The sequence below is a fragment of the Antedon mediterranea genome, chromosome 10, assembly GCF_964355755.1.
Source record: "Antedon mediterranea chromosome 10, ecAntMedi1.1, whole genome shotgun sequence".
NCBI lineage: Eukaryota > Metazoa > Echinodermata > Crinoidea > Comatulida > Antedonidae > Antedon > Antedon mediterranea.
Window position 1 is genome coordinate 8,203,366 of NC_092679.1, and position 27,885 is coordinate 8,231,250.

The following is a 27,885-nucleotide window of genomic DNA, read 5'->3' on the forward strand; positions in this document are numbered from 1 at the left end:
TCAAATTAAGATTGTTCATTGTTCTCCTATTAAAGGCACTAAGGGCGTGCCATAAATACGCTCGTTTGGATTAAGTTTTTGTTGCTAAATTCATCGTTTATAACATAAATTCGGATGATTTTTGCTATAAAATTTGGGTTTTCATAATTAATTAACCATTATCTACTATCGTTTGATAGGTATTTGCAACATTCTGAGTCCCTTTTGTTTCCGTTTTGGTGTTTATATAGGACCATCCATACCCTTCACGAACGTGTACTCTAACGCCTCAAATTGCTTGCTTGGGTAGTCCCCGGAACTCCACCCCAAATTCCTCTTTTACTTTTGCAAAAATGCTCTTATTTATTATCTGTGATTCTTTTCTATTGCCTGCCATCCTTCCCCGTACTTTCTCTCCCCCCACAACTGAATAACATATCTTGTGATTTCATTCATCCACATACATGTTCACTTCTTCGTTCGACTGTCAAAACCACGAGGAAAACACACCGTATGCGACGGTATCTGACCCGGGGTCACAACTGTCAATCAAATAACCGTTATTTTGTGTTGCAGCTAAGAATTGCTCAGCGATAACCGGTTTAAATTGGTGTTTTTAACCGGTTATTTTGCGCTGCCTTTTAACCAGTTACCACAAATTTGTCCTGTTTCTGCTGCCAAGAAAATGGAGTTAATTTATTCACACCGATTTTAATTTATTCACACCGATTTTAACCGGTTATTTTTTATGCAGCAGAAACAGGCCCAATGGATTTTAAGAATGTTAATGACTCTAACAGAAAACCACATAATTCCCTTAATCCTAATTGGTCAGATGAGATGGGCCAAGCCCAATACAGTATTACCATGCACTGACCACATTATTAACACACTCTTTTCTCAACTAGTCATGTAGACACCATTTTATTACTCTGTCAAACATTGTATATTGTATATTTTATCTATTTATTGAGAATCCTCACTTGATTCGTTTGGAATCAATGGCATACTTACTTTATACATTTAGTAGTTGTTTTATTTTACCGTTGCGCCAACAATTACTAAAGTGGTGACCCCGACGTGAGAAGCATGGAACTGTAAGTGTCATTCATCCATACTAAAGTAGTGACTCTTGACTTTGTTATACCGAATTTAACTCAAAATGGAAGGACAACAACAACAACACCTACCACAAGCACAAGCAGGAACAATCTCAGCACCAGGAACAACCTGTGGTGCTTGCTCCTGACTCAACACCCATCAACAGGCCAATTTCACAATGCGTGGGATCACAATAGATGCTACAAAATATGCTTACTTAGTAGGATCATCGCAACCTGAAATTGTGCAGGGATTTCGGGATCTATTTCTCAGCCCGCCTACTGATAACAGGTATGTGAACTTCAAAGATACTTTAATACGTCGGACAACTGCTTCCGACCAACAGCGCCTCCGCCAACTCTTCTCACCCATCCCCAGCCAGATGCACCTTTAAGTATCATGGTTGACGCTTCGGATATGGCCATAGGTGGTATACTACAATAACACATTGACAACAATTGGCAACCTATTTAATTTTTCTCACAGAAGTTAAAACCAGCGCAGACGCGATACAGCACATTTGGTCATGAACTTTTGGCAGCATACCTTTTAGTTAAACATTTCCGTCATTCACTTGAAGGACGCTCATTTCATATTTTGACTGGCCATAAGCCACTTGTGTATGCTTTACTCGCCAAACCAAATCGCCACGCGAAATCCGTCATCTCGATTTCATATCTCCAGCTCAATTCACAACGGACATACGCCATGTGAGTAGAAAAGCTAATGCAGCAGCTGATGCATTGTCGCGAATCGAACTTAATACTGTACTTTCAGTCACAACACAACTAACATTGTTGATTTTAGTCTTATTGCTGCTGCACAAAAGAATGACAATGAATTGCACAAGCTACTTGAACAACCGTCTTCATTTCAATTTCAAAACTTTCCAATTCCAACTTTTAACTCTACAATTCTTTGTGATATTTCCAAAGGCAATCCACGTCCATATATCCCACAAGAATTCAGACGCATAATATTTGACACTCTACATTCGCTATCACATCCTGGTATACGAGCAACACAACGTTTAATTACTGACCGTTTCATATGGCCAGCAATCAATCGTGATGTACGACGATGGTCTCAAACATGCATTCAATGTCAACGTTCCAAAGTACACCGGCACACCGTTTCGCCACTCTCTACTTTTTCTACACCTGACGCCCGTTTTGACCATATACATATAGATATTGTTGGACCTCTTCCTCCATCAAATGGTTTTTCTTATTTACTCACTTTTATCGATCGTTTTACTCGATGGCCCAAAGCCTTACCTATTCCGGATATCACAGCCGATACTGTCGCACACGCTTCATTCGGAATACTTTCAACCATTACAAGGAAGACAATTTGAATCTGCATTATTTCATTCGCTCGCCAACTTACTAGGAACTAAGCACATTCATACAACTGCATACCATCCTATTGCGAACGGACTTGTAGAACATTTTCATCGACATTTGAAGAGTTTTCTCAAAGCACATAATGATCACACGAAATGGACTTTTAGGCATTCGTACAGCCCTTAAGGCTGATCTAGGTCATAGTGCAGCTGAACTTGTTTATGGCACTACTTTAAGATTACCTGGACAATTCTTTAATTCAAACTCTGAACATTGTGATTATTCTAATTATATAAATTGCGTGATAATATGAGTAAACTACGTCCCACACCTACCCGCACCAACTCTAACCGTAAATCCTATATTAATCTAGAAATATTTAATTGTACCCATGTTTTTGTTCGAAGGGACTCTGTTCGAAAACCCTTATAACCTCCATATGATGGTCCATTTAAGGTATTAAGTCGAACAGACAAACACTTTGTTCTCGATCTAAATGGTCGACAGGACACATTCAGTATTGATCGCTTAAGGTAGCTCATTTGGATACAGATATATTTAAAAGCCAAGAGCAAACCCTCACTCACTCCCAAGCTACAAGCATCACTGTGATTTTCTGAGACACGGCATATTATTGTTAACTACAGTTTAATTTTCGGTTGTTAATTGAGAGCTCAAGAGTGAGTATTAGTATAGTTAATCATTGTTAGATCATAATCAGAATCAACGTTATACTGTTATAATATTTAATAATTAGTTTATGCATAAGTGTTGATGAGGATGCATGTAGTTTTCGCCTTTGGCATCCATCTTGTGTAAATGTTACGTACGCAAACTTGTATAATGATAGCTAGTATACAGAAATAACATGTTAACGTAGATATATTTACAGATCACCTGGATTTATTAACATAGAATTTGATAATCATAGTGTTTATATGTCATGTGTTATGTGGTTAGTTACATTGTTTAGAACCACCGCTGACGGTATTCCTATAGTTTAGTTATTTATAGCGTACTCATTTTGTCCGATTGTACTGATTGTAGCGTAGATCGGTCGTCACGCTTGAGTGATTTCCATATAGATGGCGCTATAGCAATTGCTTAATTTGCGAGTTATTATATCTTACAGATTTCGAACCAAATACCATACAAATTAATGTTTCGTGTGTACCATATTTTACGTTGCATTAAAGTTTGAGATTGAGTCGTATAACAACAGTGAGGACGCAGTGTATTCTTTTTTGTGTCTTACATTCGAAATTCCTATCTTTACTACAATCCATTGAAATGGATGAGATAAAAAGAAGACGTAGTGTGCAGAAAGGTGCTATGACCAGAGTCATAAAGACAATACAGCAAGCAATGGAAGAGTCCAGTCCGGTAGAATATCTAGAGATTCTGATTGTAGATATGACTAAGATCTGGAAGAAAATCCAATACTTACATGTAGAGATTCAAATGAAAATAGAAGATCCAGAAGATGCTGAACAAGCAGCATGGATAGAAGAGGTACAGAACAGATTCAACGACGTCCGTCGTGGTGTTATCAAATATAAAGCTAACGTAAACCCACCAGTGAAAGTTCAGGAAGATGAACGAGATCCAAAGGAAAAGCGATCAACACTGCAACTAAAAAAGATGGATTTGCCTAGATTTGAAGGTAACGTTAGAAGATACGCTAGATTTAAGGAGGACTTCAAGACTTTCGTGATTCCTGTGACACATCCTAAACAATTGTCGTTTGCCTTGAAGCAAACTCTAGGGCAAGCACCGCTAAAAATTCTGGGACCAGTTGAAGATAATATTGATTTAATGTGGGAAAGGCTTGACGAGAGATATGGCGACAAAGTGAAATTGGTAGATACAATTGTAAGTGAATTAGAACAGAAACGAGAAATTAAAGATGGCGAAGATAACAAACTAGTGACATATATCGACAAAGTGGAAGCAAGTTATCACGACCTGAAAAGAGCAGGACTAGAAAGAGAAATATCTAATTCCAAGGTGGTGGGAGAGATAGAAAAGAAACTACCACCATCAGTGTTTGGAAGATGGGTCCGACATATGCATGAAGAAGCCAACGGTGTCGATAAAACTGATAGATTCCCAGAACTACTGAAATTTCTGACAAGAGAAAGAAGAAGTGTACAATACGCAATGGGGGCAATACGGACAAACCAACCCACCAAAGCAGCCGCATCGATGCACATGGTAGAAATATCTAGCAGACCAAAGTGCCTTCTACACAAAGAAAGTCAACATGAAACCAAGAATTGTCGAACCTTCTTGAACAAATCTGTGGATGAGAGGCTGAACATCTTGAAAGAAAACCGAGCATGTTTCTGCTGCCTAACAGCCGGCCACATCATTGCTAAGTGTAAAGGGAAGAAGCAATGCGATACGGATGGTTGCAGGAGACTTCATCACAAGCTGTTACATCAGCAGACTCAGAACACAGAACCAATTCCGACAGTGTCGTCCCTTGAAAATAGCTTACAGATGAAATCTGACCCTTGTTTGTTACAATTGATGAAAGTGAGGAGCGGCAAGAACGAGCTCAACACTCTTTGGGATAGTTGTGCGACGGCGTCATTAATCACACATGATGCGGCCAAACCCATAAAGGCAAAGGGAAGGCCAGTGAAAATAAGCATGACCAAAGTAGGCGGGCAAACCGAATGCATCGACAGCATGAAATATAAAATATTACTGAATGATAATATGGGAAACTGTGTTGCAGTAGAAGCCTATGGGATTCCGAAGATAACGGCAAAAATTGGCAATCAGAACTTAGAAAACCTCGCCAAAATACTTAATGTATATCCTGAGCAGGTCAAGAGACCAACTGGAGAGGTCGACTTGTTAATTGGATACGAGTATGCTGGTTACCATCCGACGAAGATCAAGGCATGTGGTCATCTAGTTCTACTGAAAAACCAGTTTGGTCAGTGTATTGGAGGGTCTCATCCTTCTATCGAATGGGAAGAAGGGGCAGGAATACTAGTGAACTATGTTAAGACAACGTCCTTTGACGACTTTCTGACAATAGAAAGTATGGGGGTTAACTGTCAGCCTAAATGTGGTTCGTGTCGATGTGGCAAATGCCCCAGTGGAGCGCAGAAGTACACTTTGAAAGAAGAACGTGAATTAAAGTTGATAGAAGACAACTTACTGTATGAAGCAGGTAAATGGACCGCAAGGTACCCTTGGATCAAAGACCCAAACAATCTACCAGATAACAAAAAAGTGGCGGTGGCGAAGTTAGCAGCGCTAGAGAAAAGATTAATGAAAGACTCAGCAAAGAAAAAGATATACGAAGAGCAAATAGCAGATATGTTGAAACGAGGGGTGGCGAGAGAAATAAAGGAAACGGAATTGCAAGAATACAAAGGACCAATACAATATATTTCTCACCATGCAGTAGAAAAGCCTGATAGTTCCAGCACCCCAGTGCGAATCGTCTTTAATAGCAGTGCGGCCTACAAGGGACATGTTCTTAACGACTATTGGGCCAAAGGACCCGACCTTGTTAATGACTTGTTAACTGTTCTACTGAGATTCAGAGAAAAACCTCATGCACTGGTAGGTGACATAAGAAAGATGTATCATAGTGTTGCTATCACCCAGCTGGACCAGCACTGTCATCGGTTTCTCTGGAGAGATTTGAACCAGAATACCCTACCAAAAACCTATTGCGTGACTGCTGTAAATTTTGGAGACCGTCCATCTGCCACCATAGCAACAGTGGCTTTGAGGAAAACGGCAGAAGCAGGGAAACTGTCAACACCTGAAGCCGCAGAGACAGTTTTAAACAATGTTTATGTTGATGACATTCTGGAGTGTGAAGAATCCGCAAAGAAAGCAAGGCAACAAGCGGAAGAAATAGAGAAATTAATACAGCCAGGAAATTTCGCCATAAAGCATTGGATATTCTCGGGAAGAGAAAAGCTTGAAGAAACATAGAATCCAAAGGAAGAGAAGGTGTTAGGAATCAGTTGGAAACCAGGTGATGACGTTCTTGCGTTCACTGACAACGTTCGTACCTTCAAGGAGATACCAGAAGTGTTAACCAAACGTATATGCCTAAGCAAAATCAATTCTGTGTATGATCCTTTGGGGTTGATAACTCCAATCACCGTGAGGGCAAAGATTCTACTTCGAAAGCTGTGGGGAGCTAAACTAGAGTGGGATGAAGCTATAAACATGAGTGAGAGAGCGGAGTGGATAGATTTATTTGAAGATTTAAGTACAACATCAAGCGTCGAATTTAGGAGATGCGTGAAACCGTTGGATGCAAAGCCGGGCATATTACCAAGTTTGATTATGTTTTCAGATGCGTCCGAGAAGGCGTTAGGCGCAGTGGCATACGTCCGTTACGAACAGTGGGACGGACAATTTTCATCTCAAATCGTTGCCAGTAAAAGCAGGGTTGCTCCAATAGAGATTATTAGCGTGGTGCGATTGGAGCTAAGTGCAGCGGTGATGAGTAAGAGATTGGCACAATATATCATAAATGAGACGAGAATTAAGTTTGACCAAGTTTTTTATATTGTAGACAGCGAGATTGTACGAGCCATGGTACAAAAACAAAGCTATGGGTTCAAAACATTTGCCGCCACGAGAATCGGGGAGATACAACAAGACACGGAACCTCAAGATTGGTGGTGGTGTAGAGGAGAGGTTAATATAGCGGACGCAATCACACGAGGAATGAATCCATCCCAGATTGGGCCAAATAGTGAGTGGCAAAGGGGACCAGAGTTTTTGCGACAGCCAGTTGAGAATTGGCCAATTGAACAAAGTTGTAATATAAAGACCCTTCCAGAACGAGTGAAGATAGTCATGGCAGTGAACATCGAAGAGGAAGACTCATTAGCTGATAGAATAATTAGACGGCAGAGCAAGTATCAGAAGTTGTTAAGGGTGACTGCCAGAGTTCTCAAAGTGTATGAGAAAAGGAGACTAAAGAGTATATTAGAAGAGATCGAGGTCAAGGATACTAAAGGTGCGGAACATTTCTGGATAAAGGAATCGAATAAAATAATGATAAATCTATTATCCAAAGATAAAACTAAATTTGACAAGACATACGCTCGTTTGGGGCCTAAGATTCGTGAAGATGGAGTAATTGTTGTGGGAGAAAGAATAAGTCGAAACGTACATTTCAGCTACAATAAGCAAGAAGTACCTTTGTTGCCATACAATAACGCTTTTACGAAACTATACGCTAAAGAAATCCATAGTAAAGGGCATTTGGGAGTGCAGTCAACCGTTGCCAAGATTCGATCGAAATACTGGATAATTGACGTACAGAGAATGGTCAAAAGCATTAAGTACCATTGTGTAACTTGTAGGCGGTTTGAGAAAAACACTGCAGCTCAGAAAATGGGACCGTTACCAATTACTCGACTGAAACCATCACCACCATGGATGTATATAGGGGTTGATTTATTTGGGCCATTCACAACAAGAGGTGAAGTTAACAAGCGAGCTCGAGGAAAGGCATACGGTGTAGTTTTTGATTGTTTTGTGACGAGAGCAGTCTACATCGACATAGCCACTGATTATAGTACAGACGCGTTCCTGCAAGTGTTCAGAAAGTTCGTTTCACTTCGAGGATACCCCAAAGAAATATACAGCGATGCTGGGACACAGCTGAGTGCAGCAGCCAAACAGTTGAGGAGTTTTGGGGTGAACCATGGCACAACGTGGAAGTTTTCTACACCTGATGCTCCCTGGCAGAATGGAGTGATTGAGAGTCTGATTAGAGGGATTAAGAAAGCGCTTAGTCATGCAATCGGTGGACAGGTGCTTGCCTTCAGTGAACTTCAGACTGTTATGTTTGAAGTAGCGAATTTAACAAATGAGAGGCCGATTGGAAAGCATCCTACAGATCCACAGGATGGGTCATATCTGTCTCCAAATGATTTATTGTTGGGCAGATCTACTGGAAAGGTACCAGATGAACCATGGAGTGATAACGTAAGCATTAAGGATCGACTGAAGTTCATACAATGCTTGGTAAATGGGTTTTGGAAAAGTGGACGCGGGATTATTTTCCTTCATTGATTATAAGACAGAAATGGCATACCATAAGACGTGATGTGAAGACTGGTGACGTTGTGTTGATACAAGATAGTAATGCAGTTAGAGGTAAATGGAGATTAGGCAGGGTAACAGAAACATACCAAAGTACTGATGATAGAGTGAGGAATGCGGAAGTTCGAGTTCATACAGAAACTGGTTTAGTAACAACATTAAAACGAGCTGTGCAACGATTAGTTGTAATCCTTCCAATTGAAGAACAATAAGTTTAGTGTTGTTTTTGGTGGGGGAGTGTATCGTTTAGGATATTTGAAGTACGCCCTCTATATTTATGTTGTGATTTTTTATGTTAGTGTAGGTAACGAGAAGCAGTAATAGACGCACGTGTGTGATTTTCTGAGACACGGCATATTATTGTTAACTACAGTTTAATTTTCGGTTGTTAATTGAGAGCTCAAGAGTGAGTATTAGTATAGTTAATCATTGTTAGATCATAATCAGAATCAACGTTATACTGTTATAATATTTAATAATTAGTTTATGCATAAGTGTTGATGAGGATGCATGTAGTTTTCGCCTTTGGCATCCATCTTGTGTAAATGTTACGTACGCAAACTTGTATAATGATAGCTAGTATACAGAAATAACATGTTAACGTAGATATATTTACAGATCACCTGGATTTATTAACATAGAATTTGATAATCATAGTGTTTATATGTCATGTGTTATGTGGTTAGTTACATTGTTTAGAACCACCGCTGACGGTATTCCTATAGTTTAGTTATTTATAGCGTACTCATTTTGTCCGATTGTACTGATTGTAGCGTAGATCGGTCGTCACGCTTGAGTGATTTCCATATAGATGGCGCTATAGCAATTGCTTAATTTGCGAGTTATTATATCTTACAGATTTCGAACCAAATACCATACAAATTAATGTTTCGTGTGTACCATATTTTACGTTGCATTAAAGTTTGAGATTGAGTCGTATAACAACAGTGAGGACGCAGTGTATTCTTTTTTGTGTCTTACAATCACCCCTAGTCAAACCAACCAACCCGTCACCCATTTTGGCAACCCCTCCCCGTACTACTCGTTCTGGTAGACATGTTCATTTCCCTCAACGTTTTGTCTCGTTCTATCATTAATTCTTTCACTGGAAGGGGGCTCCTGTAGCAGACCTACCACATAGCTTTTAAACAATTCAACAATTACTTTTAATTTGATTATTTATATGTAAGGATGTGGACGACAACACAAAAGGAAAAACACGCCTTTTCTCACTTTTACCACGGTCCGGTGGTGTATTTGGTTGTAATTTGTTCTTAGCATAACAATGAATAGAGATCAGTATGGTCCTGAAAACCACAAAATAAATACAATGAGAAACAAAAGTAAATAATATTCTAAAATACAAGCTAATTCTTAGTAACGACCTCAACTTAACAGGCGACTCTAATAAAAAGGTTTCTCTCTGAGGACTGCGACTATTACATCAAACGGCACGTCTACCTAAACAGCCTCTGTATACTTTGTTATTAATATTAGAGTATACAAATACCTAATTAATTACCTACACAATTACATCATAAGTGCCTGAATATTACTAGAATAAATGCATGTTGGAATTTACTCACACTATTTGAATACTAAATCAAGGAGTTATAATCTTAGGTTTGCGTAAAATATATAAACAATAACAAATCCATGGGCGCAGCCATTTTTATGATAAATAGAGGGCGCACTACATGACAATCTATCACGGTATCGCATGGTAGCCTCGTGTGTACAAATTAATCAAGTGTGAACTGTAGGATGAACTATTTTATACAAACTGTTAACTAGAAACTATCTTCTATAAACTAAACATTACTAAATCTATATAAACATAATTTGTTAATACAAAGAAGGTTTATCACAAAAGTATATAATTATAACATTATATGGCATAAAATCCTAGTTCCAAGATTGTAACAATACTATTCAAATAGGCTTCCTAACTGCACATTCCATGAGTCAAGGTTAAACCCAAAACAAAAAGTCTAGGCCTATGAATGTAATCATCTTAAAATACAACATTAATGTTTCTTAAGCATAACAGAATCTTATAAATGTATAACAAAGTAATATAATGTACAATGTAGAGTAATTGCCTTTTAATCAGATCTTTAATTACATAAGAGACAAAACTATCTGCTTCCTTGACCGGTTCATGAATACAAAAGAAAGCAAATCATTTGAAAAAGACTGTTACAATTAGGGCCTGTTCGTAGGGGTTGAAAATACCAGCTTATTCCCGATTTCCGTTCGCGTGATCCAATTAACTTTTGCCTCACAGGCTACAAAAAATTCGAGGCAAAATGTTCACCAAATTTGCACGTTATTTCAGTGATAATCCAATTATACTCGGCCTTCGAGGATAATAAATCTCCGATAGAGGCAATGTGTCAAATTTTGACAAACGTTCGCTGCCTAGGCCCGTCATTTCTCCTACGAAGCTCTTCCATACATGCTTCGAGAGCGATCGTCAGCTGGTGCTGTCCTTGTTGGTGTAGACCGCTTAGTAGGCCTAGCTGGTCGGTGGTGTTTCCGTCGTGTAACATTGGGCTCAAATTCTTCGTCAATGAGTAAAATAATGGTCGTCAGGAGAAGGCATATTTCGGCAGGATTATCGGCGTTAAGAGGCATAAGGTTTGTCGCAAGGATAAGCAGTGTAAAAGGTAACAAGTAATTGTTATATTATTGTAAAGTTAAGAAAGATCGCGAGTGAAAAATATACAACACGAAACTAGCGTGCGAAAATGGGGTCGTAGGTTGTAAAAGACAACTGACCTTAAAACGTAATTTCCGGTTTGTGATTCGTCGATTAAGCATTTAAGCGGTTAAATATTTCAAGCACGAACAACCCTCAATTTATAACCCGAGGCTTACCCGAGTCTTCTCGGATAAGGACTATAAACCGTAGGTCCAGTGTACACATAGCTCATACGCACTTTAAAGAACCTAGTACATCTTTCGAGACGAGTAGGGGGTTACCCCGGTGTACTAGTCCACACAAACACAGCCACTGTCACACACAGCCACTGTGCAAATTGGGACTGGACCGTTTTAGAGGTGTTTACCACCTGTTGGTCCAGATCCTTCACTAACTGAGTTAGTGAGAAGTCGAATAAATAAATTTTAAAAAAATAAATAAAATAAAATTAAGCGCTTATTTTAACCACCGTACGAACACGACCTTATAGGGGGAAGTAACACCTATAGGGGGAAATATTTAATTATCACATGATTAGATTAATCCCCACATATACATCCTAATATATATCTCTTTATTTAACCTCACATTGACTGGTTACCTTCCTGTTACCTTCACTTTTCTAGCTAATGGATTTTAAGAATGTTAATGACTCTAACAGAAAACCACATTAATTCTCTTAATCCTAATTGGTCAGATGAGATGGGCCAAGCCCAATATTACCATGCACTGACCACATTATTAACACACTCTTTTCTCAACTAGTCATGTAGCTACACCATTTTATTGCTGTCTTATCAAACATTGTATATTGTATATTTTATCTATTTATTGAGAATCCTCACTTGATTCGTTTGGAATAAATGGCATACTTACTTTATACATTTACTGTAGTAGTTGTTTTATTTTACCATTGCGCCAACAATTACTAAACTATATTTCCAACCGATGCTAAAATCATTCAAATTCATTCCCTATACGAGCACCACTTTTAAGGATCTATCTGAATCAAAATAGGTTAATGAAGGTTAATAGTCATAAAGTTGATGACAGTAGTGAATAAACTTATATTTAATAATGATTAGTTTGATGATGGCTATAGTACAGTGTATACAACAGCTAGTTAAACTTCAATAGTGATAACACTGACGATCTAAGCTTAAAGTTGGTAGTTTTAGGCACTTCGGCAAGAATAATATTAGAGAAATTTTGGCCAGGCTCTTGAATATGACAATGAAAATTAAGCTTCACAATTCAATTTGTTAACATTTTTAAATTTGGAACATTTTGTTTCTAGTTATAGTGTAGATGACTTAAATACAGTGGACAGATAATGCATATATTGACTATGTGAACCACAGATAGGCACATTTTTTTATTATTATAGTAGGTAGATCCAACCAATTTATGTGATGATTTTTATAAAATCTGGTTTAAATAGGCATCAATCATTGTTAAAGTTCCATGAGAACACTAAAAAACATAGAAAAAAATATTATTTGATGTTCTATTTGAATCAATAATCAGACGCGTAATTCCGTTACCATGTCATGTAATTCTGTTACCAGACAAAACTAACCAAATGCAGAGAAACTATGAAAATATCCGAAGTAAACTTGTATTAATAAATTAGCCACATCTTATGTCTATATACTCTAATAGTAATACCAATCATAATCTTCAGTTGTTTATAGTATTCAGACGAAATCACGTGTTTCAAGTTAAAAATTTAATTATCAATTTTCTGTGTAATTCCGTTACCAAAATAAAAGTTACCTGAATATCAAGATTTTATAATTTTTTTTTTTAAGTAGACTGTTTTAGATTGATAAGTATGTGTACTACACACACATATCAAATTTATTATTCAAAGCTTTCCCAGATCTAGTGGGTTGGTTAAAAAAGGCCGAAAATCATTGTGAATTGTTATTCCGTTACCGTGGAATTGCCCATATAATAATATTTTATGGTGAACAATTATAAATCCGACCCGATCATCTTCCCTTTATTTTTATAATGGAACGTCTAATTATATTGGGCCCGAACGTCTGCATGAATTGGTACCCGATCGTCCATGGCCCCGATCGTCTGGCAATTGGCAAACTCCACTGGACTAGACTGCCTGCAAAATAATCTGAGACAAGTATATATTAATATTATATATTTGCCAAGTCCTGTGGTCTTAGCTACAATACAGTCTACGTACCTACAATAGATTAGTAGTGTAGTACTACTGGTAGAATAAAGTATTTCTAGCATTATATTATAGGCCTAGTCCTCCCGCCAACATAGAATGAATGGTAAATACCATCAACATTCTGCATTCTTTTAATAAAGCCTAATGATAAGGGGATTTAGTTACTTTAAAATGATAAATATAATTATAAAAAAAAATAATTTTTTTCCTGCAGATTGTAGAAAAAAACCAATTTAATTAAATAATAATGGAAGACCTTGCACATGATCTAGCAGACGCATTAGATGTTCATGTTGCAAATATTGAACAAGATAATGATGGTCCATCCTCGACTGTCACTTCACCAAAACAGTTGAGAAGGCAATCTCGTAAACGCCGTGGTCGCAAGAGAAGATGTGACCAAAATCCACTTTGTGATTGTGGGAATTTAAGTAGTGGGTCTGATTCTAGTTACGATGATGCTCTGAAAGATTACATTGAGAACATCAAAGCTCAGCAGGACTTAAGTGACACAGCATCAGATGAAATGATTGTAGTACAACGTTCATCTGTAACTGTTACATCATCGACTAGTAATGTGTATGGTGAATCAGACTCTGTTACAGAGAATTATAACATTCATAAACAACCTCACCGTAAAAAGAAACGTATGCGGAGAATGATTATTGATAGGGAAACTAATGATATCATATCTAATGTACCTATACAAGACTATGTCTCTCAAACACGTAAACGGCGTAGAAAATTACGCAAAACAAAAAAGAATGACAAAGATAATACAGTTCTAAAGTTAGAAGGTGCATTTGGGTATAAGGTTAAACAGAAAAGCAATAGTGAGAAATGTAAAAATAGCAGTACTGAATGTGCCGCATCAACTTCAATGTCTCTTGAACATGAATCAAAATCAATGGATTTCTTGGCTCCAGATCATGAAGATAGTATGGAAGATTTGGGTACGCCCACCAGTAATGCTGATCTAGAGAGTGTACAAGATAGTGACGTCACAATGGAAGCTAAAGATAGAGATACAGAAGAGTAAGTACATTTTGTTTTTGTGTGTCATGTCTATTTGTCTGTTATGGTAGCTGTGTGTGACTGTAGCATCCTAATTTGAGTTTAATTGATTTAATGAAACTAATAAAAATTGTTGATCTGTAGGTTTGCAGCAGCTTCTAGTCACAGCAGTAGTAGTTTTAGTAGTTCTTCTTCTGATGATGATGGAAACATTGTTGTATTTACCAATGATGAAGGCAGAGAAGGTACTGTAAACTTAGATAGTGGAACTAAAGGAGTTGTTTGTAAGGAATTGGCACAATTTTGTGGTGCAATATTAGAAGATGCAAGTACAAAACAAACATATTTTAATGGCATTACTGTAACTTAAATTAATTTAATGAGAAAACAAATTGATATGCCAACTCTTTGGATATAACAGTAAAGATAATCCTGGTCCTGAATACACATTAATTCTTCAACTTGTTGTTACCATATTAGGAGATGACGAACAAAGTGATTTTTTTCATGAACCTGGAGGAGTATATGGTATTCCTGGAATCATTCCATGGTGGGAAAAGCAAGTTAAAGATTTTGATCCTAAATTTCAGAACATACTAGAAGGAAGTTTTCCATTGATGTCTATTTGCTCTCAATCAGGTATAATTACCATGTTTACTTGTAACTTATAAAAAAGCAGCGAATCGGATGTAGGAACTTTATTAAATAATATAAGGATTTGTTGAGTTGATTTACTAGAGAGTAATTGTATTTGTAAATTGTTATTGACAATTACGAAAGTGACATCAATAGCAATTAAGTTTTTTATTTTTTAATGACAGGTTTTCATAATCAAGTTCAGAAATTTGAAAATGCTGATGATTTCAGGATAAGAAACTCGAGAAGAAAAGGCAAAGTAAAGGTAATTATTCATCATATATTATTTGCATGTAAGCCTGTATGATACAGTGTGGATGGACCAGGTAATGGTGTTATTTACATGTAAGCCTGTATGATACAGTGTGGATGGACCAGGTAATGGTGTTATTTGCATGTAAGCCTGTATGATACAGTGTGGATGGACCAGGTAATGTTGTTATTTGAATGTAAGCCTGTATGATACAGTGTGGATGGACCAGGTAATGGTGTTATTTACATGTAAGCCTGTATGATACAGTGTGGATGGACCAGGTAATGGTGTTATTTGCATGTAAGCCTGTATGATACAGTGTGGATGGACCAGGTAATGTTGTTATTTGAATGTAAGCCTGTATGATACAGTGTGGATGGACCAGGTAATGGTGTTATTTGCATGTAAGCCTGTATGATACAGTGTGGATGGACCAGGTAATGTTGTTATTTACATGTAAGCCTGTATGATACAGTGTGGATGGACCAGGTAATGGTGTTATTTGCATGTAAGCCTGTATGATACAGTGTGGATGGACCAGGTAATGGTGTTATTTGAATGTAAGCCTGTATGATACAGTGTGGATGGACCAGGTAATGTTGTTATTTGCATGTAAGCCTGTATAATACAGTGTGGATGGACCAGGTAATGGTGTTATTTGCATGTAAGCCTGTATGATACAGTGTGGATGGACCAAGTAATGGTGTTATTTGCATGTAAGCCTGTGTGATACAGTGTGGATGGACCAGGTAATGGTGTTATTTGCATGTAAGCCTGTATGATACAGTGTGGATGGACCAGGTAATGTTGTTATTTGAATGTAAGCCTGTATGATACAGTGTGGATGGACCAGGTAATGGTGTTATTTGCATGTAAGCCTGTATGATACAGTGTGGATGGACCAGGTAATGTTGTTATTTACATGTAAGCCTGTATGATACAGTGTGGATGGACCAGGTAATGGTGTTATTTGCATGTAAGCCTGTATGATACAGTGTGGATGGACCAGGTAATGGTGTTATTTGAATGTAAGCCTGTATGATACAGTGTGGATGGACCAGGTAATGTTGTTATTTGCATGTAAGCCTGTATAATACAGTGTGGATGGACCAGGTAATGGTGTTATTTGCATGTAAGCCTGTATGATACAGTGTGGATGGACCAGGTAATGTTGTTATTTGAATGTAAGCCTGTATGATACAGTGTGGATGGACCAGGTAATGGTGTTATTTGCATGTAAGCCTGTATGATACAGTGTGGATGGACCAGGTAATGTTGTTATTTACATGTAAGCCTGTATGATACAGTGTGGATGGACCAGGTAATGGTGTTATTTGCATGTAAGCCTGTATGATACAGTGTGGATGGACCAGGTAATGGTGTTATTTGAATGTAAGCCTGTATGATACAGTGTGGATGGACCAGGTAATGTTGTTATTTGCATGTAAGCCTGTATAATACAGTGTGGATGGACCAGGTAATGGTGTTATTTGCATGTAAGCCTGTATGATACAGTGTGGATGGACCAAGTAATGGTGTTATTTGCATGTAAGCCTGTATGATACAGTGTGGATGGACCAGGTAATGGTGTTATTTGCATGTAAGCCTGTATGATACAGTGTGGATGGACCAGGTAATGTTGTTATTTGAATGTAAGCCTGTATGATACAGTGTGGATGGACCAGGTAATGGTGTTATTTGCATGTAAGCCTGTATGATACAGTGTGGATGGACCAGGTAATGTTGTTATTTACATGTAAGCCTGTATGATACAGTGTGGATGGACCAGGTAATGGTGTTATTTGCATGTAATCCTGTATGATACAGTGTGGAGGGACCAAGTAATAATGTTATTTGCATGTAAGCCTGTATGATACAGTGTGGATGGACCAGGTAATGGTGTTATTTGCATGTAAGCCTGTATGATACAGTGTGGATGGACCAGGTAATGTTGTTATTTCCAAAATAATTGATTTATTGATTGATTTATAATGGCATGGTTATAAACTTACTTTTATTATTACTTTTCAGCAAAAAACTTCTAACTCATTTCTACATAATGTCAACCAGAAAATAGTACGTTTTTTAAAGAATCAACATGAGGATGAGTAAGTTAATTCTTTATTTAGCCTGTCTTCATATTTATGGATTTTGATTTGAATTTGTTCTGGTTAAACTGGTTATACAGTAGGCAATATTTGATGCATTATTTAAACATAGTCCTTTTTTGAAATTGTAGATTGTGGTTAGCACCAATGAAGAAAAAGACGCGTATTCAAATTGGGCAACTTGCATCTTTGTATAATCTTGATGTAAAAAATGAATGGACAAACAAAAAATGCTCCTTAACTCTTTTTAAAACGAGGTAGGATGCTTATTATTAGCAAATCCGTTTAATTTTACCTTTACTTTACCTTTTACCAAGGTTGCACATTTGTATGTTGTCAATATACACATTTTGTAGTGTGTATGGACTGGAAATTGAAATTTATATGCTCTATTCATAGTGTGCGAATATATTAAATACTGTAAACAAATGAAATAAATTCGCCAATTTTGTTTCGTCAAATTGTAGAATTGCGAAAATAAAAGGTCGCGAAATAGTAAATTTAAGGCCGTGAAAATGTTGAGCTTTACATTAATTAAGATTTGTGTTTGTTTAGAAATAGCTACATTGCAGATCAAGGCACTATAGATGAGTACCTTCTTGCAGTTGCCTCTAATGGAAAGGTCAAACATTATCCACCATATCTTGACCCCAAAAGAAGAAGAAAGACTCCGCCTACATCCATACCATTTCAAGAAGGTAACACTAATTTCTTTTTTGTTATGTTATCCCTTGGAATAGATTGTCTCAATTCAGTTCTTTTGTTTTGTATATTTACTTCTTACATTTAGGTTATGTAGACCGATATTCAAATCCAATACCAAATAGCAATATTGGAAATCAGATGTTACAGAACATGGGATGGAAGCCTGGAACTGGTCTTGGAGCTGATGGATCCGGTATTCAAGAACCAATTAGAGCATTTCAAAGGCAGAAAAACAAAGGCTTAGGATATGATAAATTAAAATAAAAATAGAAGGTTAGTTGCTATATCTTACCAGCTAAAACTCTAGATAAATTCAAGTACTACTAATAAAGTATGTTAATTATCAAAATATATTTTCCTTATAAACACTGTATTTTGGCTAGGATTTTAATATAGTCAGGTGGCTTAGCAACAATTTTCAGGATTAACGTTACCGGCCGGACAAAAGTACCAAATTTGGCATGGAGTTTCCTTTCGACCTATCTATTGATTTTTTCCGTGGAACCCACTTGATCCGGTCCAATTTTCCAAGATGGCGGCCAAAATCCAAGATGGCAGCCAGAAAAAAGGAAATGCCATATATCTGGCTGTAAGACTCATAAATCAACAAATGGGGTGTCAATGTCAGGGTTTCTGGGGGTCACTGAAACAGAAGCTGGTCATGTCATGTTCCTCAGACCACCAATTTCCAAGATGGCGGTCAAATTTTAAAATGGCCGCCAAAAAAATCAAATGTCATATATCAGACTGTAAAAATCAGAAATTAACAAATGAGGTGTCAATTCAGGGGTTTCTGAGGTCACTGTAATAGATGCTGGTCAAGCCATTTTGCTCAGGTCACCCAATTCCAAGATGGCGGCCAAATTTCAAAATGGCTGCCAAAAAAAGGAAATATTATATAAGGCTGTAAAAATCATAAATGAACAAATAAGGTGTCAATTCAAAGGTATCTGAGGTTACTGAAACAGATACTGGTCAAGCCATTTTGCTCAGGTTACTCATTTCCAAGATGACGGTCAAATTTAAAAATGGAAATGGCCAGATCTCTATGGTGAGAAAGTCTACGTAGTTATGATGGGCGGACTGCACATTGAGAAGGAGCTATGGAACACTGTTGGCGATTTATTAGATGAGTCAGTTTGGACAACGGCTCTCACTGAATCTGACGTTGCTTCATCTGGAACAGCTGATTCATTGCTGAAAGTATCACACATTACCAGAACTCGACATGCCCATCAAGTCACTGTTCTTGTTCTTCAGCGGCTACTGAATGAAGCATTTAACCAGAGATCTAATGTTGATGAGAGTTTGAACAATTGTCTAAGAAATCCCCCAAGTTCAAGTTCTGGAACATGATCGCACACCATGAGATTCTGATTCTCATATTTGTTAGAGCCCATCGGGAGAGACTTCCTATTGCTTCCTATTTCTGTATTGGAGGCACTCGTGCCATTGTTCGTTGCGTTAGATCATGTGAACTATTCTCGGTGGCTGCCTGTACACATTAGAGACATGAAGGCATTGCCACAAGAGATCAAATATGAGTTTGAAATTCGGAATCACTGGACAATCGCAAAGTCGTTACACAGATACTCTGCGATTCCAATAGACCAAGTGCATGAGCAAGAGAATAAAGTGGTGAAAGCATCCGGTGGTGTAGTAGGACTTACAGAGAACAGTTGCCTTCAGACGCTGGATGACTGCTGGACCCGAGATTGCCAGACTTCTGAGACAGTATGAGAATGAATATATTCATGACAATGATCCGGAAAACCCAGCTAACTTTGAACACCATGAACAGGGACTTGCAGCACAGAAAACCTTCCAGCGACAGGTTGATAGTCTATCTAACACAATACGCAAGATGGGAAATCCCTTCCTAGATGACTTCCCTGAGTTAGTAACTCTTGATAGTCGTAACTGCGCGAATGAGGCAGTAGTGGATACAATCCGTACACTAGAAGATACAGGCACAAAGAAGTATCAAGAGTATGTGAAGACCGTGCTCGTGAATCGTAGTCGTTACCATACATGATACAATCTCAAAGAATTCACCACCCTTGCTCTCAACAAAGCTCAAAGTCAAATCAAAGGATTGCAAGAAAGTAAAGGTGCTTGAGAACAATGTGGCACTCTTCGGCCAGTTATACATTTCCTTACAAAATAGAGATGGTGACATCAGTGAATTCTTTGCACACGAAGTACAGTCGTATCCTCCATCCCTGTCTGAGTTTGGAAAGCTTAATCTGTCTGGTACCAAATGTCATCTGTTACAATGTATCGAATCAAACCACACAGAGGCACCTGTATTATATGACTGCAAAGTTCTGGATGGTGCGGTGACAGTACATGCATTACCTGTAATAAATGTCTCAACATTCCAAGAATATGCTGACAACGTGTTTATACCCCATCTGAAACGTCAGCTACGTGACACAAAGCGAGTGGATGTTGTGTGGGACGAATACCGACCAGATAGCCTTAAGGAGGGAACCAGAGAGAAACGAGGCAAAGGTGTGCGTAGACAAGTATCAGGTGATACCAAGCTGCCGGGCAACTGGAATGACTTCCTCCGTGATCCAATCAACAAGAAAGAACTTTTTTGAATTCCTTTCATCAAAAGTTGCGGATTGCAGCATCCCTCCTGAGTGTTCGGTATATATCACAGCTGGAGAGCATGTTACATGTGTTAGAACGCAGTTCAAAATGTCCAGCTGTAGTCAAGAGGAATCAGACACTGGGATTGTGGTTCACGTGAAACACGCGTTGGAAAATGGAGCAAAATCCATCCAGGTGCAAACTGTGGATACAGATGTTGTCGTTGTTCTTATCGGTGTGTTTCATGACCTCTCTCAGATAAATGCTGATCTTGATCTCTGGATAGCATTTGGAACTGGAAAGAACTACACTCATTACAGTATCAACGCCATTTGTGCACATCTCGGTGAACGTAAATCACGTTCCCTGCCAATGTTCCACTCCCTGTCAGGATGTGATACTACCTCAGCGTTTAGAGGTAATGGGAAGAAATCGTTTTGGCAGGCATGGAATGCTTATGACGAAGTTACGGATGCCTCCTTTCTTCATCTTGCCGCACATCCGTTTGAGCATCTTCACTTACATTCTGAGAGACTAGTTGTCGTAGTTTATGACAAAACAAGTAACGCCATGAATGTTAACAGTGCTCGGATGGAACTGGTTCAGCCAGAAACGGCAAGCTGTTGACAAGATACCACCTACTCAGAATGCACTATAACTCCAGCACACTAGGAGGGCCGTATACCAAGCTGGCATCTGGACAACATGCATGTTATCTCAACAAACAAATCCGTGTCCAACCGACTATGCATGAGTGAAAGTTGGGAACTCATGGGAACCTGTCTGGTCTACCATTCCAGTGGCATCTAAAGCTTGCAGAGACTTTGTGAAATGTGGCTGCAAAAGGGCCTGTACAGTCTGCAAATGCTCTTTGCCGGTGCACATGTTCATACAAATAGGGTAAATCAACTGTAATTAACTGTAAACTGTAATGTAGCTATTATATAAGTCCAATAACCATTAACAAGTCGAGCCAAGTAAACCTTTTTCATACATTGTTTTTGTTAATTTCTAAGTTTTTGGGGTTTTTTTGGAAGCCATTTGGAAATTTGGCCGCCATTTTGGAAATGGGTGACCTGAGCAAAATGGCTTGACCAGCATCTGTTTCGGTGACCCCAGAAACCCCTGAATTAATACCTCATTTGTTCATTTCCGATTTTTAGAGTGACATACACAACATTTCCTTTTTTAGGCGGCCATTTTGAAATTTGGCCGCCATCTTGGAAATAGGTGGTCTGAGCAATATGGCATAACCAGCATCTGTTTCATTGACCCCAGAAACCCTTAAATTGACACCCCATTTGTTGATTTACGAGTTTTACAGCCAGATATATGGCATTTCCTTTTTTCTGGCGGCCATCTTGGATTTTGGCAGCCATCTTGGAAAATCGGACCCGATCAAGTGGGTTCCACGGATAAAATCAATAGATAGGTCAAAAGGAAACTCCATACCAATTTTGGTACTTTTGTCCGGCCGGTAACGTTAAAATTGCTAAGCCACCTGACTAATATGCATATTGTTTAATTCAGTTACAACAATTTAATACAGTTTTTTATAGGTTGAAGCAACTACAGTATTTGTTTCACAACTTTTTAATATATTTTTAATCTACAATCTAAATCTTGGTCTCTACTGAATAATAAAATCTTGAATGAACATCTTTTTAAATCAAATTGACTAGATCAGTAGAATAAGATTTTTTTTAATATGTTTTTGTAATTGCGATACAATTTTTTGCTGTATATTTTCTTTTTTAAATTTTTTAAATTTTAAATATTTTCAATTTTAGTGCTTAATCAGGTTTTAAATAATTTAATTTTGTAATGAAAATCATGAAATAATGCAAAATAGTGCATTGTAATTATAGCATTTTAAAGACTGTAAACCATGCTAAGACTTCAATAAAATTTCAAAATAATAAAATTACAAATCTATTGTTTGGTAAATGCTAATATTCCATATTAAGGATATTGTGTGGTTTTGATGAATCATCCTGTCATTGTCATCATATGTTTAATTGTCTTGTAAGTGATTCCAAAGTTTTATTTGTCCATTAAGCTTTAAATATCCATTGCATCAATTTTTTTTTGTTATTATGACAATGCAAAAAACTAATATGTTTGCTTATACACTATATTACAACACAGAATTGAATAATTTTATTACAACGATATATTATACCCTTCCACCATTGATTAGTATGTTTGCTTATACACTATATTACAACACAGAATTGAATAATTCTATTACAACGATATACTAGACCCTTCCACCATTGATTAGTATGTTTGCTTATACACAATATTACAACACAGAATTGAATAATTCTATTACAACGATATACTAGACCCTTCCACCGTTGATTAGTATGTTTGCTTATACACAATATTACAACACAGAATTGAATAATTCAATTACATCGATATACTAGACCCTTCCACCGTTGATTAGTATGTTTGCTTATACACTATATTACAACACAGAATTGAATAATTCTATTACAACGAAATATTAGACCTAGCTTCCACCATTGATTAGTATGTTTGCTTATACACAATATTACAACACAGAATTGAATAATTCTATTACAACGATATACTAGACCCTTCCACCATTGATTAGTATGTTTGCTTATACACAATATTACAACACAGAATTGAATAATTCTATTACAACGAAATATTAGACCCTTCCACCGTTGATTAGTATGTTTGCTTATACACAATATTACAACACAGAATTGAATAATTCTATTACAACGATATATTAGACCCTTCCACCATTGATTAGTATGTTTGCTTATACACAATATTACAACACAGAATTGAATAATTCTATTACAACGATATATTAGACCCTTCCGCCATTGATTAGTATGTTTGCTTATAATTATACACTATATTACAACACAGAATTGAATAATTCTATTACAACGAAATATTAGACCTAGCTTCCACCATTGATTAGTATGTTTGCTTATACACAATATTACAACACAGAATTGAATAATTCTATTACAACGATATACTAGACCCTTCCACCATTGATTAGTATGTTTGCTTATACACAATATTACAACACAGAATTGAATAATTCTATTACAACGAAATATTAGACCCTTCCACCGTTGATTAGTATGTTTGCTTATACACAATATTACAACACAGAATTGAATAATTCTATTACAACGATATATTAGACCCTTCCACCATTGATTAGTATGTTTGCTTATACACAATATTACAACACAGAATTGAATAATTCTATTACAACGATATATTAGACCCTTCCGCCATTGATTAGTATGTTTGCTTATAATTATACACAATATTACAACACAGAATTGAATAATTTTATTACAACGATATATTAGACCCTTTCACCATTGATTAGTATGTTTGCTTATACACAATATTACAACACAGAATTGAATAATTCTATTACAACGATATACTAGACCCTTTCACCATTGATTAGTATGTTTGCTTATATAGACTGTATTACAACAATATATTAGACCCTTTCAATGACATGTTACTTTAACCCTAACAAATTAATATTATTGGCAAGTTTATAAATGTTTATTTTGCATCTCTATTAAGATCCAGTTACTGTTAACAACACACTATTGCTTTTCCCCTTCAATTTGCCTTTGTTATATCAAACCCTTAAATGTATTGATAATTAATTTACATATAATCAAATGTATCCATGATGGCCGCTGTCGCCATGCCACCACCAAACATAGCTGGTACTGCTAAAAATGACAGAATGTTGAGTGTTCCCAATCCTGATAATCCATGTCCACTGAAAAATAATAATTGATATTAGGATTTGGCGTTCTTGTTTGTAATAATCAATACAAACATGGTGAGTAGACAGTTACCTGGTGCAACCTCCTGCTAGTCGTGCTCCAAACACCATAAGAGCACCTCCCAGGAAAGCTTCTACTGCACCAACACCTTCAGCGCTGCCGTATGTACCAGACAGATGCGATGACATGAACCCACCTAATATTGCAGATGCCACATAATATACCTGCAAATATATTTAATATTTTAAAAGTGTCTATTGCTTTTGGAAATAAACAAATTTAGATTAAAATTGTTTAATTTATAACAGAAAAAAATGTTCCCTCACTTGCCACCAATTGTCTATGCCACCACTGAGATTTGCCAAATAAGGAGACCATTTGTTAAGACTATCATTAGAAAAAGCTTGTGATACCATTGTACAGTAACTACTACTTCCTCCAAGTGTGTCCTCAACTGCCAAAATGATTGGGATTTGAAGTAGGCCAATCAATCCACCTGAAACATAAAATTGGTTAAATGTGTTCATCATGTTCAAATCCATATCATATGCTGAAATAAGACTACTGAGATATGAGAAAATATCGGAATATTGTATTGTTTTACTTTTTGTTGAAAAATATTTTTTTAAATAGGGAAAAGAGCAGTTTACCACATAAATATGAAGGCCAAGCCCTGAGATGTAATACCGTTTCAGCTTGTAATTGTCTGTCCGTTAACTCTGATGTCCATGGGTATAGATGTTCCACTAATGCCACCATTAAGAGAAGGCACATTGCCAATGGCAATGCAATGCTTAGATACTTAACTTCAAAATATCTTTCTAAGCTGAAAACAAATAATTTCTTTTATGCTTTAGAAAGAAAGGGTAAGCCCCAAGTACATCGCCTTTACTAAACTCATACTCATAGTATTATACAATACAAAACTAAATTTGCCAGAACTTAATTGTGTTCACTATAGCAACTATAACATGGCATATTGCCCTCCCTGTGTTTTGATAATCTTATGTACACAAGTTAAGGGGTATTGATTATATTATCACAAGCTTTCAGGTCAACACTACAGTATATTACCGGTTTTATTACTATTTTGATGTGCGAAATTAGTACCGCTAAGGAATAGAAAATCGGGACTCACGTATAGACTTTGAATTTAAATGTAGGTGTCATGTAATTAGCTATAGATGATTCTATCAGACCATATATCAATGCTCCTACCAAACATCCAACGAAAGTCGTACCTGAAACCAATAATTATTGTACTACCACTATAACTTTCGCAACATTATTCATTGTTTTTGTGATTTATGATTATTCTTTAAAATACACACTAGTGTCTAAACGTACCTGCGTTGTTCACTCCCGATCCAAATTGAATAAGAACATTTCCGGGACACTGAAAAATCCATTATAAATATTATTATTACCCAATTTTTTCGACATACTGTACATCCATTTTTATTTTTAACTGGATCCTTAATTTAGCTGTTCAAGAAGTACAGTATTTAATTATATTGTTGAACAGGTACTTCCAGCATAATATAGGCATATTATTATTAGTGTAATAGTTGCCTTGTCTAAATACCGTAGTAGAGGGATTTTGTTTTAAAAACGGACAAAATGTTTCTTACTCCTCCCGACAACGTCATCCCGGCTCCTAGAAAGGCTCCTCCGACAGATGTGGCGGTAACACTCTTTGAGAAGACGCCCGTGAGGTAGTTTCTACTTGCCGTTTGAAATGATGACTTGAAGGCAACAGACATGACAGAGAAACAAATCAAACTAGATGCAACTGCTGACAAAAACATTTTCATCATCACGAACTTTCTAAATTGCATTTGCTGCCTGATTAGCCATGGCTCAAATACTGAAATGTACAAATTGAGAGATACATGTAATGGAAGAATTTAGAACACCTTTAGTGCATTGCATAAAAAATAGAATACAATTATAATAATATTATACATAGTTCACGTCGTATCATTATATATGATACGACGTGAACTATGTTTAACTACTCTGACTGAGTTCACCGTCTTAATCCGGAACCTGCTGTGCTGAGAGATGCTTGTCACTATGGAAACAGCGCATAGGCTACTAGCCTTGTAACTGATAATGGTGTTTTTAAAATCTCAACAGAATCTTAATTCCAACCCGTAAATATTCGGATTTCAAAACAGATTAAAACAGTACAGTAATTAATACAGTGATTGTTGTCAGTGTTGATGATGCATTATGATGTTGGTAGATGATGATGATAACGTATCATTATTGGCCTAACCTCGTCCCTTTTCCATTGCAAATCCAAAAACAATTCCTGTTGATGCGCAAACAAATAACTTTGCAACTTGTTGCCACCAATTTATCTTGGTATTGAAGGCAACATCTAATACGTCACTTTTAAGTAAACCTGGTGACATTCCATTGCTCTCTTCTTTTGTTTGCCTACGGCGAGCTACTGATGCTTCAGTGTAGACGTCTTGCATTTTGTATTTTTCGTAACGTTACCTTCAAACTGGATAGTACTAAAAAAACTCGTCAGCCGGCAACTACCGAATAAGCGTCACTTAAAGTGTGACTTTTTAAATACGATGATATTTCAAAGTTTCAAAGAAGACAAGAACATGACTCGATTTCTGGGTTGATGACAAACGATCCACTCCTCTTGTTAAATTGAATTATCATAGTAGCCAATGTGCTGCGGCGGATTGCTAACGACACACAAGACTATGAACTGTGTGAAAATGTTCAAATACCGTTCAAACAAACTCAATATTGCATACGTTTACTTGAAATGGTACCGACACAAGTATATAGAAATTTCGCTTACAAACTGAATAACAGGTCCACGTTCTGTAATTATTTCCTGAACGTCACGACACGTCCCAAAATCTTCTCCTTTCTATTCAATTGTCGATAATGGAACAATCCATGCGTAGTGTTCAATTGTTAAAATCCTTCAATACCTACCAGATAGCATTCAGATCGAATACTGTATAGTCAAACGACATACCAATATTTGAACGGGTTGTGGTGAATAAAAGGTGCTTTTGAGGGCTGTTTTCCCTCCAAATCTTATTTTGTACAATTGTAATATTTGCTGATTTCAAAAGAGCCTAAGAGTCATTTAAACTACGGTACACTACGTCGGTACAACACCGATTTCAGTGTATTGTGTGTTTAAAGTTGGATGCTTCGTGTTTTATGATGACTCACTGTATAATCCGGTTTTCATTATTTTTATAGTGGTGGTAATTGCGTCTGTCTCAGCAATTATCGGTACCCTGCTTCCGACATCAGGACTAATATCCGGATAAGATACTCCGA

At 37.1% G+C, this 27,885-nt stretch overlaps 4 protein-coding genes across 4 annotated transcripts in view; 3 read left to right on the plus strand and 1 right to left on the minus strand.

The window, feature by feature from the left end:
- Nucleotides 1-19,075, plus strand: part of LOC140061095 (G patch domain-containing protein 2-like) — a 33,663-nt gene extending 14,588 nt beyond the window's left edge. The window contains exons 2-9 of the mRNA XM_072107542.1: nt 13,644-14,464; nt 14,588-14,688; nt 14,924-15,082; nt 15,265-15,344; nt 17,364-17,440; nt 17,572-17,697; nt 17,996-18,138; nt 18,231-19,075. Coding sequence (XP_071963643.1) covers nt 13,677-14,464; nt 14,588-14,688; nt 14,924-15,082; nt 15,265-15,344; nt 17,364-17,440; nt 17,572-17,697; nt 17,996-18,138; nt 18,231-18,409 — 1,653 coding nt within the window. The 5' untranslated portion in view covers nt 13,644-13,676 and the 3' untranslated portion in view covers nt 18,410-19,075. The remainder of the gene's footprint in view (nt 1-13,643; nt 14,465-14,587; nt 14,689-14,923; nt 15,083-15,264; nt 15,345-17,363; nt 17,441-17,571; nt 17,698-17,995; nt 18,139-18,230) is intronic.
- LOC140060961 (uncharacterized) lies at nt 3,717-6,392 on the plus strand. The gene has a single exon (XM_072107338.1). It carries the CDS (start codon nt 3,717-3,719, stop codon nt 6,390-6,392), a length of 2,676 nt encoding a protein of 891 aa, XP_071963439.1.
- Nucleotides 6,633-8,498, plus strand: LOC140060962 (uncharacterized). The gene has a single exon (XM_072107339.1). The coding sequence runs from the start codon at nt 6,633-6,635 to the stop codon at nt 8,496-8,498; it is 1,866 nt and encodes a 621-aa protein (XP_071963440.1).
- On the minus strand, nt 9,513-27,642 carry LOC140061097 (uncharacterized). The gene is made up of 9 exons (XM_072107544.1): nt 26,840-27,642; nt 26,190-26,425; nt 25,906-25,954; nt 25,697-25,799; nt 25,209-25,384; nt 24,885-25,054; nt 24,631-24,782; nt 24,438-24,551; nt 9,513-12,235 (listed from the first exon to the last, which is right to left on the minus strand). The coding sequence occupies exons 1-9, from the start codon at nt 27,042-27,044 to the stop codon at nt 12,232-12,234; spliced, it is 1,209 nt and encodes a 402-aa protein (XP_071963645.1). The 5' UTR covers nt 27,045-27,642; the 3' UTR covers nt 9,513-12,231.
- Nucleotides 27,643-27,885: the final 243 nt, after the last annotated feature.